Genomic DNA, 16,684 nt, shown 5'->3' with positions numbered 1-16,684 from the left:
TAGAGCTGATGAAATGGCATGTCACAAGTAACAACAGTAGCAAATTTCTAATAAATGCATATTTTTAAGGACCACTATGTCATTCAATACTGTTGGGTTCAGTTCAAGACAATTTAACAACTCAAAATATTTCGTGTTAGAAACTGATTCACTGAGCTGGAGGACTGACAAAGGAATCATGCATCCTTTGTAGAATTCCCTGTATAGGCTGCTGGGTACTCTTTGCACCTGATGAGCATTTTGATATAAAATTATTTTTGTTCATTTATTGAATTAAATATTTAACTCACGCAGAGTTTAGTCTCAAAGAACAGTCAAGTTTGGGGGGTATTTCATGTGGCCGTTAAGTACCTGGGGAGAGTTGCTTGTGTGGGTTTTAGGAGTCTAATCTATAGGAGGTTTGATACTGGTGGAATAATAAGTTGTAATGGATATAATAAGAATACAAGGAAACAGGAACTTAGCACCTATTTAATCTGCTCCAGAATTTCAAAGCATTTCTTACCTTTCTTGTTTATGTCTCTTTGTATAACCCTGAAGACCACAAGCATGGTTTCAGCAGCACACATATGTATGACACTCAGATTTCAGCTATTCATCTAAATTTATATATTCAATGGAGAGAAGCTGGCATTTTAAGGTATGACTCATTTGGCTGCTTTTATATGTCTTAGGATGAGATGAATCACATCCTAGAAAAAAATGCTTCTGCTTCACTCCACTGACTATAAATGAAGCCCATATGGAATGTCCCACACTTCATATCCGTAAAGTGAAGAGAGAGGAATCCCACTGGGATCTTGACAGGAATAGAAGATGTAAGGGAATTAAGGAAATCTACTGAAATATACATGAATGAATGATTTTGCCAAATATGACTGTCATTTTAATATTCAGAGATGACTCAGAGGAAATTAGACTTTTGCCTTCTAAGAAAAAGAAAAGTAGTAATGTGTGAACAAAATTAAGGATTGTAAAGTGAAGAGAAACTGGTCATTTTCTGATTTTAGTTGTTTTTAGGCTGCTTATGCTTGATTTTTCTAACCATTTCTTTGGGTACACCTTTATTAATTACACTGAAAAGGTAAGGGTTAGCAATATGTACCATTCTGCATTAATTAATGCCTCTAGGAGCTGAGAAATTTCTTCATGACCAAGTGATTCCAAGACTATTTTATTCAATTGTACTTTGTTTGCAATACTTTGAATAAGATTAAGGAATATAGTTGATTGTGTTATAAATGGCTCAGGATTCAAATTAGGATTAAATAAAAAAATAGGATTTATTGAAAGAATATAAAGGAATAGAGGTAAGCAAACAGCGCTGGGTGCACCGGGAGTCTCCGCTCCACCAGGACGCACACTAGTTACATCAAGCAGCTGATTTTTATGCTCCTAGACTAATACATATTCATTACTACTTCTAAAAAAAATAGATTATTAAAATTAGCTTCCAGGGTGCAGTCCCTCCTACTGGAGCATGCGCAGTCTCCTCTGGGGTCTCTTCTGGGGGTCTCTAGGGGTCTTTCATGCTGAAGGCTCGTAGTCTTCCTCTCCACCTTTGTACTTACTGGGCACCATACCAAGTTTACGGAACATCTTCTTCAAGTCTTGTCTCCCAGCCGCCCTTCAGCTTCTTTCTCCTTCCTCTTTATCTCTTGGCCCCCCCTAACCAGATACCAAAGATCCACATAGTATCCCATAACAGTCACTAGTTGTTATCAGTTGTTCTGAAACTCCCAGACACACGAGTAATTAAAACATTCTTCCCCAGCCATTCACAGACACATCTATAGCAGTGTTAGAAATAGAAGTCCGGAATAACAAAAGCAAACAGGTTCATAAATTTAAGGAGTGATAAATTGACTAGAATGAGGGGGAGACTGGGACACACTGCAGCTGTGGTTCAAGAATTAAATTGCCAGTGCAGGGCCCAGAGGCAGACAGGATTCAAACAGAATTGTTCTTTATGGACACGAATTGTTAAAACATTCCTCACAATTGTTATACCTGATAGATGTTATAGAAGAAGGATAATTATTCCAATTTATTATTCCAGCTGTCCTTTACAGGCAGTTAAAAGGATTGATAAAAACTTTAAGCATTTTCCTTATCCTCTACTGTGTAGGAATCTATCTATCAAATCTAATCAAGGTTAAGTATAGTCAATACTTCTACAGAAAATCCAAGGTAAAATCTTACATAACATGAAGAGCTGATTATACAGATTGTATTACATTCTACATTGTGCCACTTCTACATGCATCCAGTGAGTGATGATATTTTTCACTTCTATGAATTGAAAACATGTTCTGTCTTCATTTCCTTCATCCTTAACCAAGAACTGATTGAATTTTAGCAAAAGGAGAAGTTGCACTGTCATGCTAGTAAATATGGAGACTCCTGGAGGGGGGGGGGGGGGGGGGGGATAAAATTAAAAAATAAAAACAGTCATGATGTATGTATCTTGTTTAAGGTGAAATGGACCATTACTTGGTGATGCATCAGCTGCGGTGCAATGGGGTTCTAGAAGGCATCCGAATTTGCAGGAAGGGGTTTCCAAGCAGAATCCTTTATGCAGACTTTAAGCAACGGTAGGTCTTCAGTTATTGTCTGTTAATTTAAGGATTCAGTAAACCCAAAACTCAGGTGAAAAATCTGGTGATATCATGGAGACACATCCTCTGAAACAGACTACTGCAGTGGAATTTGAGGGAATGTCATCATAAATACTGTCTTAGGTCTCTCCAGTCTTCTCCCTCTTTGATCAGAGATTTGTTGATTCATCAGAACCCATATTGTTTCTGAACTGTAGTCATTGCCTGGTGATTCAAAAAGATGCAAAATGTTTTTAGGGCAATGAATTAAATGGCATAATAGATTGCTCTTTGTAAGTCTCCTATAGGCTTACAAAACAATACAAGAATAATAAATGTCAGCACAGTCTCCTTAGAGTGCGGTACCTAAGCATTCCCAACTCCAAGGCTTTGTTGGTGCTCGGTCAGTTGCCTGCATCCTGTGTCTTGCTTTCTCTTCTTTAAAATTGAGATAATGAAACTGGCTCAAGTGAGTTCAATTACTATAAAGTGCTGAATCTGAATTGGTTGTTATTATTAATAAATGTATCAGTAGCATCTTACATGCTGACCTGGTGTAAAAAGCTCTTCCCCTCAAGAGGGCATAGCCTGTCTGTTTCTCCCCTCTGTTTCCCTTCCTTCCCCTTCCCTTCCTTCCCCTTTCCCAAGAAATCAATATTATTTTTTAATCTTTTTGCGACAAGAGTATTCAGACTTTGAGGAAATGCAGTCTAGGATGCAGGACCTCTCTGAATATGTGCTGCAACCTGCTGTTTAATTCACTATGGCATTAGCTGGTCTCAACTGTCAAATCATAATTTGAAGTGACAAGGTGAAGGGATCTCTCCATAATGGCCATGGTCCAGAACCAAAAAGTGCTATACAGTACAAAAGAAACATGCCAAAGTTTAAGAAGAACTACAACAGAAGCCTAAAATACAGAATAAAGTTCTTGTGCCACTTCCACTATCTTGATTTTATATATTTTCTTTCAAGATATACTTGAGAACAAGAAGTGCGCCAGAGTGCAGTCACCCGTCCTCATTCCTGTATCTGAGGAAAACACTTTAGAAGAGTGAGGTGATCCTGTCCATGACACAGGATTACCTTAATCATTAAGCTACCTTACAAAACACTAAGACTTCTGTTAGCTAAAAAATAATATTGTGCCATTTTTAGCACAAACTCAAGGCTTCATTGTTAAAATTTATACAGACAGTGACTTCTGCAAGATCTGTATTCCTTTTGGAATATAGATTTTTTTTGTCAGCAGTTTTAATTTACCTTCTACTTTAATTTAAATAGCCTTTTTCTGGTCAATGAAACAAGATGGGAAGAGAAGGTTGACATGTTCTCACTATGTTCTTCCTAATTCCTGGACCTGCAAACACTGTTAAGTATGCACATTAATTTTGTATGTAACAGCATACTATGTTGTTACACAGCCAGCAGATTCCTTTGAAAAGCAGACATATCCTCTTGTCATCATGTTCTGTTCAGCCAAGACTGTCTAAATTTCAGATAGCATATTCAGCTGCTTTCAGACAGCTCAGCTTCCAATCACATTATCTTATGATATATGATGACTCCTATTCTCCTCACACTATTTGCAACCAGTGCCTTGCAACTTGTCTTACCACAGGTACAAGATTCTTAATGCCTCAGCCATTCCAGAAGGCCAATTCACTGACAGCAAAAGTGCTTCGGAAAAGCTTCTTTCCTCTATTGATGTGGACCACAACCTATACAGATTTGGCCATACCAAGGTAAAGTCCTTGTGGAAGAGTGGGTACAATCAGTGGCAAAAAAAAAAAAATACCATTTGTTTAAAGAATTTCTTCCAGATCAAATCAGCCTTCATGATGACTAGGAAACAAAGTACAGTACAAGCAAGAAGGAGCACACAAAACTTGTCTGGTTCTTGGGGTATGTGTTAGGATAGGCCTGTCAGTCCAGGCAACACCATGCTACCAGAATGACCCTGCATGGCTGTAACTAGAACTAGTGCTGCCCCTTTCTCCTGCCAGATGAACTCCCTGACATCAGTGCACGTTAGGCAAGCTAAGATAAGTTTAGGAAGACAGACTTTTCAGGGGATTTAGGTACACACATGTCTCTCTTCCATATCCAAAGCAGCATTAGGTGGTACACTGATTCTCTGACCAACACAATCAAAGTAGTACTATCTCTGGACACAAACCCAACTGTATATACTATTATATGGACATCATTGTGTATGGCTCTCAAGCCATCTGTATGTCAGTTTACAGAGCCTGACCACTAAGACACAGAAGGATACAGTGAAGCGACGGGATAAGATATCATACTAAGTTGCAAGTTAACTCTGTTTTAATAACTATTGATGAGCTAGATCTTCCACAACCTATTCTAGAGTGTGCCTCAAATAACATTGCAATAGTGTGATTAGTTCACATATAACGTGACTTGTCATCAATCACAGAAACACTGAGGATATGAACCCCAAATTTCTCTAGCTGTTCAATGTTTACTCTGCAGGTGTTCTTCCAAAACTTCTTTAAACTATACTGCATCAGCTTCCAATGGTTGTGTATCTGCCTAGCCCTCAAACTATTCAAACCTCTTTTATGTTTTAGGTGTTCTTCAAAGCGGGTCTCTTAGGACTCCTAGAAGAGATGAGAGATGAGAAGCTTGTGAGCCTCATCACTCATACACAAGCTATGTGCAGAGGGTACCTCATGAGAACTGAATTTAAAAAGATGAATGAAAGAAGGTAATACAAGGACACACTAAGTAACTTATTGTGACAGACCAAAAGTCTGGCAATGCACTACCCTCTCTCGGGAAAAAATCTGTCCCCAGTGAAGACCCTTAGAAAGACCAGGGGAAACAGAAAAAGCAGAAACTAATACTTTCCTTGTTATAGCCTTCCAAATCCTTGCAATGGCTGTTTAGCAATTGGACTGTGCATCTGGACCATGATATTTAATATTTAACAGTGAACCTTTCCTCCAGGAATGCACTAACTTTTAGAACCATTTTCAACCTCTCCCTGTGATGGAGACAGACAAACCTTTCCATTTGTTCAGTAGGCTGTTTGGCTTGTGCTGTCTGATAATTTTATTGAATCTCATTAATCCAGTTGTGTAAGGAAAGGAACAAAATCACATTCTGCTCTCCTTCTCTTCAATTTTCTTTCATGACTTCATCATCTAAGATGAAGAATTCTAGCTTGTACAGAGAATACTTTTCTCTATACTGTATATAATATTCTATACTTTTGACCTTCCCACATACCCTTCCAAATTCTATTCTGTCCCTTTAAGGTGGAATGAGTCATGCAACATTTGGAATGTAGGGATGGCAGCAGCCAAGCAAACTGTCTCAAACATTGTTGACAAGTGAAAGCTTTAGGGAAAGCTAGGATCACTAGGAAGCTCTTTGCTAACCAGTTGCTTTTATCTATAATATTCTACAGCATATATTTAGTTCAGCGACTTCCTGACCCAGGCATAGTTTCTAAGAATTCAATAACTCTTATTGGATTTCTCTACAATGAACTGTTGAAGGTCCCCTTGAACTATGGGCATAAACGAAAATCCTTTGGCGTTCAATACCATAAAAAAGATTTAATTTTTGTTTTCATGTTCTGTCTTAATAATTTCTATAGTTGCTATTTTTTGTGACCCAAAAGCATCAAGATACTGCTTCCACGATTTACAGTAACTCCCATATTTATAATCGCAACAGCAGTAGTTCATGGAAATTAGTTTTCATTCTGGTCTTTACCAGAGCACTTGCACTTTCTTTGAGATTTGGGAAAGTCTCAGAGATTTCCAGGCAACATTCCAGAGAAGTTTGTCTGTTTTTAAGTATTTCTTTCCATGTCCATACATAGCTATTGTTCATGCTACTGAACTAGTCATGCAGCAATCCAGGGCCTAGAAATGACTTTTAATAGAAAGGAGCAAGGTGAGATAAAAAGTTTCACACAAAACTTCCCTGAGCAGAATGCTGATGCTGTGTGACCAATAACCAGAGTCTGTTTCTAACACAAGTCTCACTAGTCTGATAATCTATATCATGTGTTTTCATGTGTTTTCAGAGAATCCATTTACATCATCCAATGCAATGTTAGAGCATTCATGAATGTCAAGCACTGGCCCTGGATGAAGCTGTACTTCAAGATGAAGCCCATGTTGAAGACCGTAGAATCTGAGAAGGAGATGGCAAATATGAAGGAAGAGTTTGAAAAAAACAAGGAAGAGCTTGCAAAGTCTGAGGCAAAGAGGAAGGAGCTGGAGGAGAAAATGGTGTCCCTGTTGCAAGAGAAAAATGACCTGCAGCTGCAGGTTCAGTCTGTGAGTAGCCTCCATTTTCAGATTCACCCTACTGCCTCTTCAATTCTCTTTTCTGTTGTCCTACATAAACAGACAGGTAACAGGGCCAGATTTTTCAGTGCTTTAGATGTTACACTCTATATACAATGTGCACTACCTGTGGTCTCCAAATCTGGATTAAATACAGATTATTTCCTCATTTACTGACCACTAAAATGTGGAGCCAGGGATGGGGCTGCTTTCCTGTCAGAGACAGGACTGAAACTGTGGAACAAAGACATGCTTTTCAGCTACAACAGTGCTGAGCAGAGACTGAAATTGCACAAGGCAAGAAGGTGTTGAAATATAATAAAGATTCTCTGTGGCCAAGGGCAGTCTGGTGCAAGTGGACCTGTCACTTGATTCTATGTGCTCCCAAACCAGCCTTCTTTGGACAGTCCTGTATTGTTTTAGGCCCCAAGGATGTAACCATGCATGTTGAAAACAAGATTCCTTACCCGAATCCTCCTTCAGCACTTCAGTTTAACATATTTTTCTGAGTTTCTTTGTACCCTTTTTGGTACTTAATGCCCTGTCCTCCAGAGCCAACCTAGTCTATAAGCATTTCAGGCTTCATGTATGGTAATCCAAAAAAGGCAAGAAGACCATATTTAGCTAACTAACTTCAACGTTAGGATACCATTTGAAGCATTCAATAGTTTCAAATTTATGGGCATAAAAGAAGTCCTAAGGTATGATCGTTGCCCTCAGAGTGTTGTCTGGTTCTTTCTTGAATCACAGTTTCTTACTGTTTCATCACTAGAACAGCCCTTCCTGTCTGCTCTTTAAGTCCCATTGCTGTGTGAATTTCAATCAACTCTGCTTGAAGGGTTCCTCAAGAGCCATCTTGTCCATGTTTGTTATCAGAAAATGCACACTTGATAACCATTATTTTCAGTGCCCCATGAGTTTCAGTAGGAATCTGAGAGAGAATTATACGCAACATACTATGTTACTGCAGTGATGTCTTTTGGCCACAACTCTTATGGGAAGCAACATATACCTTTTCTGGTATTCTGCCTAGAATACCTCACAGTAGCATTAATTTGGGTAACATTTTATCTGTCAGTCACGTTGCTCAAAATGATAGATAAGTTGCAGGCTAAAATTTAGGTTGAGCAATCCTGTTTAGCCATGAGCCTGAGCCTGTCTTGGCTGAGAGAGAGTTTAGAGAACGATGGGAGCAAGGAAGCATCATGTGAATTAAGTGGCAGAAGCTGGGAGAGAGACTATCAGACTTGTGTCATTAATTGGAAGAGCTTATTACAGACAGAATCATCCCCAACACTCTGAAAGATGACTATGAAATACTGTGTTTTATAAATCCACATCTAAGCTCACGCTTCCATGACATCCAGTTTGCTGACCCACCTATTTATATTGCTGATACAATAGGCTCCTTGTTATCACAGAATCACAGAATTTTCTAGGTTGGAAGAGACCTCAAGATCATCGAGTCCAACCTCCAACCTAACGCTAACAGCCCTCCACTAAACCATATCCCTAAGCTCTACATCTAAGCGTCTTTTGAACGCTTCCAGGGATGGTGACTCCACCACTTCCCTGGGCAGCCTGTTCCAATGCCTAACAACCCTTTCAGTGAAGAAGTTCTTCCTAACATCTAACCTAAAACTCCCCTGGCTCAACTTGAGCCCATTCCCCCTCGTCCTGTCACCAGGCACGTGGGAGAACAGGCCAACCCCCACCTCGTTACAGCCTCCCTTGAGGTACCTAAAAAGAGCGATAAGGTCGCCCCTGAGCCTCCTCTTCTCCAGGCTGAACAAGCCCAGCTCCCTCAGCCGCTCCTCGTAGGACTTGTTCTCCAGGCCCCTCACCAGCTTCGTCGCCCTTCTCTGCACCCGCTCAAGCACCTCGATGTCCTTCTTGTAGCGAGGGGCCCAAAACTGAACACAGTACTCGAGGTGCGGCCTCACCAGAGCTGAGTACAGGGGGACGATCACCTCCCTAGCCCTGCTGGTCACGCTGTTCCTGATACAAGGCAGGATGCTGTTGGCCTTCTTGGCCACCTGAGCACACTGCTGGCTCATATTCAGCCGACTATCCACCATCACTCCCAGGTCCTTCTCTGCCTGGCAGCTTTCCAACCATTCCTCTCCCAGCCTGTAGCTCTGCTTGGGGTTATTGCGCCCCAGGTGCAGGACCCGGCACTTGGCCTTGTTAAACTTCATGCAGTTGACCTCAGCCCATCGGTGCAGCCTATCCAGATCCTCCTGCAGAGCTTCCCTACCCTCAAGCAGATCGACACACGCACCTAACTTGGTGTCATCTGCGAACTTACTGAGGGTGCACTCGATGCCCTCGTCCAGATCATCGATGAAGATATTAAAGAGGACCGGCCCCAGCACCGAGCCCTGGGGGACGCCACTAGTGACTGGCCTCCAACTGGACTTGGCTCCATTCACCACGACTCTTTGGGCCCGGCTATCCAGCCAGTTTCTAACCCAACGAAGCGTGCGCCAGTCCAAGCCAAGAGCAGCCAGTTTCTTGAGGAGAATGCTGTGGGAGACGGTGTCAAAAGCCTTGCTGAAGTCAAGGTAGACCACATCCACAGCCTTTCCCTCATCCACCCAGCGCGTCACTCTGTCATAGAAGGAGATCAGGTTCGTCAGGCATGACCTGCCTTTCATAAAGCCATGCTGACTGGGCCTGATCGCCTGCTTCCCCTTCAAGTGCTGCATGATGACTCTCAGGAGGATCTGCTCCATGAGCTTTCCTGGCACTGAGGTCAAACTGACAGGCCTGTAGTTTCCTGGGTCTGCCCTCCGGCCCTTCTTGTAGATGGGCGTCACGTTTGCTAGCCGCCAGTCGATTGGGACCTCCCCCGATAGCCAGGACTGTTGATAAATGACACAAACCGATCAGTTTTTATGGCGTTATTACAGTCAAAATATCTGACCAGATGAAAGGAAGTGTCTCTGTTGTGGGATTATGCTCCACTTTCCTAAGCCATGACAAAGCAGTTCAATCTCCCCATGATTAGATCTTGTGCATTACTGTGGTTTGCATGTGAACTTTTGCCCTGACTTATACAATTCATTTCCTGGAGGTGGTGTTTGAGCAACATGTTACCTTTCATAATTTTTATGAAAATATAACATGCCTCCAATATGTTCTAACAGGATAGTGAAAATCTAGCTGATGCTGAAGAGAGATGTGAAGGTCTCATCAAAAGTAAAATTCAGCTGGAAGCTAAAATTAAAGAACTTAGTGAAAGAATGGAGGATGAAGAGGAGACGAACGCTGAACTGACAGCAAAGAAGAGGAAACTTGAGGATGAGTGCTCTGAGCTGAAGAAAGATATTGATGATCTTGAACAGACTCTGGCCAGAATGGAAAAGGACAAGCATGCAACAGAGAATAAGGTGACAGGGATCATGAAATTATTCTTCCCCAGAATGTTTTCAGTTCTGTGGCAAGTTACAGAATTTCCTAAGTGGTTTGAATGGAAGTGATATGTTCCCAAAGTATAGGAAAGGTAACACCTAAGTGCCTGTGGCATAAAAGATTTTGCTAAAATTATAACTTCCTCTTAGGAAAAAAAAATATTATTATTTTCCTGTTGCAGTTCAAATGAGTTAACTTTTTTTAGGTGTTAAGGTGTTTGATGGAGAACTTCTATCTTCCACTATTTTTACACATAAAGAGCCAGTATATTTGTGTCTCTTGTGGATGGAGAACTAGTATGCTTGTGGGTGGCTCAGTACAAAATGGCTGTTTTGAGCCTTTCTCATGTGCATCAAAGAGAACTGATCTTGCAGATGCCAAATGTTTTCTTATATTTCTCTTTGTTGTGGTTTAACCTGGCCGGCAGCTAAACACCACACAGCTGTTCACTCACTTACTGTGTTTCGTAATAACTTAATAAGCCTCATTTTCTGAGAAATTACATCTGTGTGCCTAGGAAATGTATCGTATTTAGGAAATGCATTTTTTGTGCAGGAACAACCCAGAGGCCTTTAGTAAATCCCAATAAAGTAAAGCTTGCAGAGGCTGTGAAAATCTAGCACACATTCCACTACTAAAACTAGCAGGATAGAACTGGTAGTCAAGACCAACTCAAGCAGGAATTCTTACCATTGCAGGGTCAGACAGGTGTGCCAGCCATGATGCTGGTTACTCCCATCATTAATAGTATATACCTTAGTGGAGAGCACTTTGACGTAACCCATACAATATTTTGCAAGGCTACACTCACTGCTCCTTCTTAGTCTATTTCCCATGGCACCCCCTCATAGTATGGATGCTTGCTGCCTAACAGGTAAAGAATCTAACTGAAGAGATGACAGCTCTGGATGAAAATATTTCCAAACTCACCAAGGAGAAAAAGGCCTTACAGGAGGTACACCAGCAGACACTGGATGACCTGCAAGCTGAGGAAGACAAAGTCAGCACACTCACCAAAACAAAGACCAAACTGGAGCAGCAAGTAGATGTTGTAAGAAAAAAAAAAAAAAAAAAAAATGGAGTTTTGTAGGTGGATGCTCTGACAGATTAGGAGAGGGTAGAAATCTGCAGCTAGGTATGTAAACAATATCTAAAGCAGCCAAGCCAGCTCTAGTAATTTCACTTAATAACTCATGGGTAGTTGAGAGGGTATTGTGGAATCCAGTGTTTCTTCCATATTTCCTTGCCTGTTTAATCTATGTTTATCAGTGGATATTCCAGCATTGTAGGCCTTTGTGCCCCATTTTAACCAATTAGCTACAGCAGTGTATCTGTGACATTCTGAAGCTTGCTGTGAACTTATAAAATTTATGTATATACACCAAGACACTGCAGACACTGGGAATTTGTCAATGTTTTGCAGTCTGCATGCTAAGAACTGCACTAACTGAAAAAAAATAATTTGGGTATTTTTCAAAAACTTTCATTTCAACTGTGAATGGCCAAGTTGTGGCCAGATTAATATCTGAAGAGAAAACCTGACTCTGTAGTGAGCGTATCAAAAGTAGAGATGAGAAGCATTTACAGTACGATTGTTTTCTGTAGTTTTCAATATTCAATTTAAGATTTTTAAATCAGGAATATTTACCACTGAGGTATGTTTTATGTGTTTCAAACTATGTCTTATGTGTTTTAGCTTGAAGGGTCTCTGGAACAAGAGAAGAAATTGAAAATGGACCTTGAAAGAGCAAAGAGAAAACTGGAAGGGGATCTGAAAATGTCTCAGGTTTCCATCATGGATCTGGAAAATGATAGGAAACAGATGGATGACAGGCTAAAAAAGTATTGCACTGACATTTGAATTCTAGAATTCATATTTTATCTTCACCATATTGAATTTGCATTTTTGTTCTTTAACAGAAAAGATTTTGAAATTAACCAGCTGCAAAGTAAAATTGAGGATGAGCAGGCTCGAAGTTCTCAGCTGCAAAAGAAAATCAAGGAGCTTCAGGTAAAGTCTAAGGGATATTGATATTTTTAGTAGCTGAGTACAGCTTTGTATTGGGTTTACATGGCAAGGTTTTGGTAGCAGGGGGCTGCAGGGGTGGCCTGAGAAGAGTTCAGGTGAGAAGAGTTCAGAAGCTGCCCCATATTAGATAAAGGCCAGTTTCAGCTGGCTACAAAAGGGACCTGCCACTGCCCAGAACTGAGTGATTAAGCAATATTGGTTGTGCCTCTGGGAGAACATATTTAAGAAAGGGAAAATAAGATCTCCACGCTGCAGCCCATAGTGGAACAGGTGGATCTGCCCTGCAGGAGTCTGTAGCCTATAGAGAGCCCCTGCAGGAGCAGGCCCCGAGCCAGAGCTGCCGCCTGTGAAGAGACGCCCATGCAGGAGCAGCGGGCCTGAGGGGAGCTATTGCCCTTGGGGGACCCATGCTGGAGCAGTTTGCTCCTGGGGTATGTACGCCATGGTACGGAGTCATATGGTCCGTATGGGAGCAGTTCTTGAAGAGCTGCAGCCTGTGGGCAGCCCCACAGGATCAGTATGTGAAGGAGGGGCATCGTGTGGGAGGGACGCCACATGGAGCAGGGTCAGAGTGACTGAGGAGTGGTGGAGATGAAGCATTAAGGACTGAGCACAACACCCATTTCACTGTGCCTCTTGGAAGGAAGGAGGTGGAAGAGGATGGATGGGGGAAAGGTGTTCGTAGTTTGTTTTTAGTTTCTCACTGCTCTAGCTTGTTAGCAAAAGGTAATAAATTTCATTAATCTCCCTATGTTGAGTCTGTTTTGCTTGTGACAATTACTGTTGAGTGATCTCCCTGTCCTTATCTCAACCCTTGAGCCTTTCTCATCATATTTTTTCCCCTTTCCCTTTGAGGAGGGAGAGTGAGAGAGCAGTTGTGGTGGAAATTGGCTGCCCAGCAAACTAAAACTACCACAAGGTTCATTAGAATTAATATTTGATAATCAATTAAGAATTTATGTTTTCTTAGACTGTTCTACAAAAATATTTATCTACACATGAATAAAACAATGAACATGGGTGCTATTCCAATCTCAGGGCACTTTTAAAGAGGCTCTGGTCTATACTCATAGCTGACTATATAAGAAATCACTTAAGTGAACCTTGTGGCAGACTTCAAAAATGGATCCAATGCTGACTTGTAACAGTAGTGAAGCTACTGAGAATTACCTTTCAGAGAAAACAAAAGACTGATATTTTCTCATCATCGGGGCAGAAATCACCTTCCAAATGGAGACACAGGAAGACAACTCCCTTAAGTGACATTATTCCATGGTTGATCATCCCAAGGTTCCTTCCATCTTGTTTGCTGCTGGAGATGGCCTGCCTGACCTTCTGCAAATTTATAAGAAACTCATATTATTTTATATTTGTCAGTGGCACATCCCTCATGCCTTTAGAAAAGTACAGTACTACGTCTGTCATTACATAATGAATCCATTCTAAAATACAACATAAAATGAAGTATCAGATTTTACATTCACTGCTGCTCCAAAACTGAGTATTTTAAGTCCTAGGACACAGTTCAGTGAAATTTCTAGTGGTGTTTCACTATCTATGCTGATATAAATGGAAGTGAATGTACGTTCTTTGTTCCTGAAAGGTAATTTCAAGTACTTCTATTCAGAAATCTTCATTTAACCAATTAATTTTCATAGGCTCGAATCGAGGAATTGGAGGAGGAAGTTGAAGCTGAACGTGCAGTCTATGCAAAGACTGAAAAGCGGCGAGCTGAACTTTCCAGGGAGCTGGAAGAAATCAGCGAGCGCCTAGAAGAAGCAGGAGGAGCTACGGCAGCTCAGATTGAGATGAACAAGAAGCGTGAGGCAGAATTTCAGAAGATGCGCTGCGACCTCGAAGAGGCCACGCTGCAGCACGAAGCCACAGCTGCCGCCCTGCGGAAGAAGCACGCAGACAGCACAGCTGAGCTTGGGGAGCAGATCGACAACCTGCAACGAGTCAAGCAGAAGCTGGAGAAGGAGAAGAGTGAGCTGAAGATGGAGATAGATGACTTGGCCAGTAACATGGAGTCTGTCTCCAAAGCCAAGGTTGCTGCATAGGAAAAAACATTTCTCATCGCTATTATTGTTCTTCTGAACAACGGGATGAGCTGACAGATGTGCTTTCTATTTCTTAACAGAGCAATTTGGAAAAGATGTGCAGAGCTCTTGAAGACCAGTTCAGTGAAGTCAGAATCAAAGATGATGAACATATGCGGCTAATTAATGACCTGAACACAGAGAAAACATGTCTACAGACTAAGAATGGTGTGTCCCTAGACAAAATATAATTGTCCTGTGCCAAGCACTTAAATATGTTGCCTGAATGCCTGTGTATTTTCTTATATGTTCATCACTGAGTGATCTGAGCAAAACTCAGACTGTAGAATTTCCTCCTTGTGGCCGTCATGGATACTCCACCCAAAGAAACAAAGATAACCCAAAAGAACCAAAACCAGTGTGCGGTTTTTGCAGTCAGCTCATCCCCTTTCTTTTGATGCTAGCATAGTGTTCATCTTTGATAGCTTTTTCCTACCTGGTGGAAATTAAATTGTTACTCTCCCTTCTTTGTACCACATTGTATTTTGTAATCTTTTTCCATGTAATCTCTTTTCTCATTCATATGAATTTTTTATGTCTGTCTGTTCATATTTTTCCGTCTAAAAAAAAAAAGTGTTTTCTCATTAGATGAACTAACGCAGCAACTAGAGGAGAAGGACTCATTGATTTCTCAGTTGACTAGAAGCAAACAGTCTTTCACACAGCAGACAGAAGAGCTGAAGAGGCAACTAGAGGAAGAAAATAAGGTGAGTTGTTTTAATTTGGCCCAGAAAACTGTAAAATGAAGGCAGAGACATTAGAACAGTGAAACTTTTGAGCTTTGCCTTGGAATATAATACACAGAAGTGACATAGAAATTAAATAAGACAGTTTAAGCCCTTCTTGCCATTCTTTCTGAAGTTCAAAAACATGAAGGAACTGAATAAAAATAGCTCTGTGTACATACCTTACTCCTACAGGAAATCATTCAGGCAAAGGGTACAGCAGCAGTGAAAAAAAGACAGTAGTGGAGTACCCAGGTAGTACCGGGAGTACTCAGGACTAGGAATGGCAATACAGTTTAAAGTCTCTTCCACCTTCAGATAAACACTAAATTCTACCTAAAAAGCTTACAGGAAAACATCTTCTGGAGCAATTATTCACACATTTCCTGTTGCTGAATTTATTGCATCTTTGCCTGAAGCACTTCATGCTGATGTGTTTAAGAGGCAGTATCCCAGACAAATTGGGCAAAAAGAACTGATCCTGATGAACAATGTCGAGTCTGAAATACAGAGTTCCAAATGCTATTCACTTTTCTCCTCCAGTTACTCTAGCAACTGCTGTACATAGGCTGTGAGATGTGGAGTTTGTTTTTTTTTTTTTTTTTTTTTTTTTTTTATCAAAATGTAGTAAAAATGTCCAGTCACAAACGGTTAGTGTTCTGACAATTTGTATCATTCTAACTACACAGGCCAAGAATGCCCTAGCCCACGCCTCGCAGTCTGCTCGCCACGACTGTGACTTGCTCCGGGAACAATATGAGGAGGAGCAGGAAGCCAAGGGTGAGCTGCAGCGTGCCCTGTCCAAAGCCAACAGCGAAGTGGCCCAGTGGAGAACGAAATATGAGACAGATGCTATTCAGCGCATGGAAGAGCTGGAAGAAGCAAAGTATGTGGAGGGATGATCTTGAACAAGTAGAAGGATATTTATGTAAAAATGTGAGAAGGAACTGGAGGAAACCAGAATATGTTCGTAGTGGGAATATGCAGAGCAATGTACTTTGTAATGTGTTGGGACTGAAAAAGGGAGGGAGTAAAGGTTTAAAGGAGGAGAGGTGGAGGTTTGTTAAAGTTTCTACAGAATGGACAATTCTAGTGTATTAACTATAGAGTTAAACATAGTAGTTGAAAAATTGCACTCTTGACACTGATGATACTGAAAGTGTGTTTCTGGTTCCTCTCCACATTGGTGTAGGCTACCCCTTGGATACTCTTGTTTCTTCACTGGTTCCATCTCATATTTCACCTCTCTCCCAGATTTCTAGGGAGTCCCCCTTCCAAGTTATGATCACTCACATGTCCATATCTCCTCTGTGTATTCTCCCAGCCTACACACCACTCCAAGCATTCTTTGTTATCCTAGGCTCTTATTGATGTTATCTGATCACACTATCACAGCTTTGTATGCTGCTCTCTCTTCTTCTTTCTCCTATGCCACACTTCTTTCCTGTCCATTTTCTCAGAATGTCAGAATTTTCCTTCTCTCAGTACTGAT

General features: G+C 41.1%; 1 protein-coding gene across 1 annotated transcript in view; it reads left to right on the top strand.

Annotated features, from left to right (window-relative positions):
* The window catches only part of LOC311421057 (myosin-4-like), a gene marked incomplete at its 3' end in the record, with an annotated part of 41,190 nt that overhangs the window by 15,237 nt on the left and 9,269 nt on the right, over positions 1 to 16,684 (top strand). Inside the window, exons 19-30 of the mRNA XM_084492583.1 lie at positions 2,477 to 2,594; positions 4,219 to 4,342; positions 5,192 to 5,328; positions 6,661 to 6,916; positions 10,075 to 10,317; positions 11,214 to 11,390; positions 12,036 to 12,181; positions 12,260 to 12,350; positions 14,027 to 14,416; positions 14,509 to 14,635; positions 15,056 to 15,174; positions 15,882 to 16,078. Of these exons, the coding sequence (XP_084348709.1) occupies positions 2,477 to 2,594; positions 4,219 to 4,342; positions 5,192 to 5,328; positions 6,661 to 6,916; positions 10,075 to 10,317; positions 11,214 to 11,390; positions 12,036 to 12,181; positions 12,260 to 12,350; positions 14,027 to 14,416; positions 14,509 to 14,635; positions 15,056 to 15,174; positions 15,882 to 16,078 (2,125 nt within the window). The remainder of the gene's footprint in view (positions 1 to 2,476; positions 2,595 to 4,218; positions 4,343 to 5,191; positions 5,329 to 6,660; positions 6,917 to 10,074; positions 10,318 to 11,213; positions 11,391 to 12,035; positions 12,182 to 12,259; positions 12,351 to 14,026; positions 14,417 to 14,508; positions 14,636 to 15,055; positions 15,175 to 15,881; positions 16,079 to 16,684) is intronic.

Source organism: Aythya ferina (genome assembly GCF_964211825.1).
Source record: "Aythya ferina genome assembly, chromosome: 18".
In the NCBI taxonomy this organism is placed as follows: Eukaryota; Metazoa; Chordata; class Aves; order Anseriformes; family Anatidae; genus Aythya; species Aythya ferina.
This window is presented reverse-complemented; position numbering and strand designations above follow the sequence as displayed.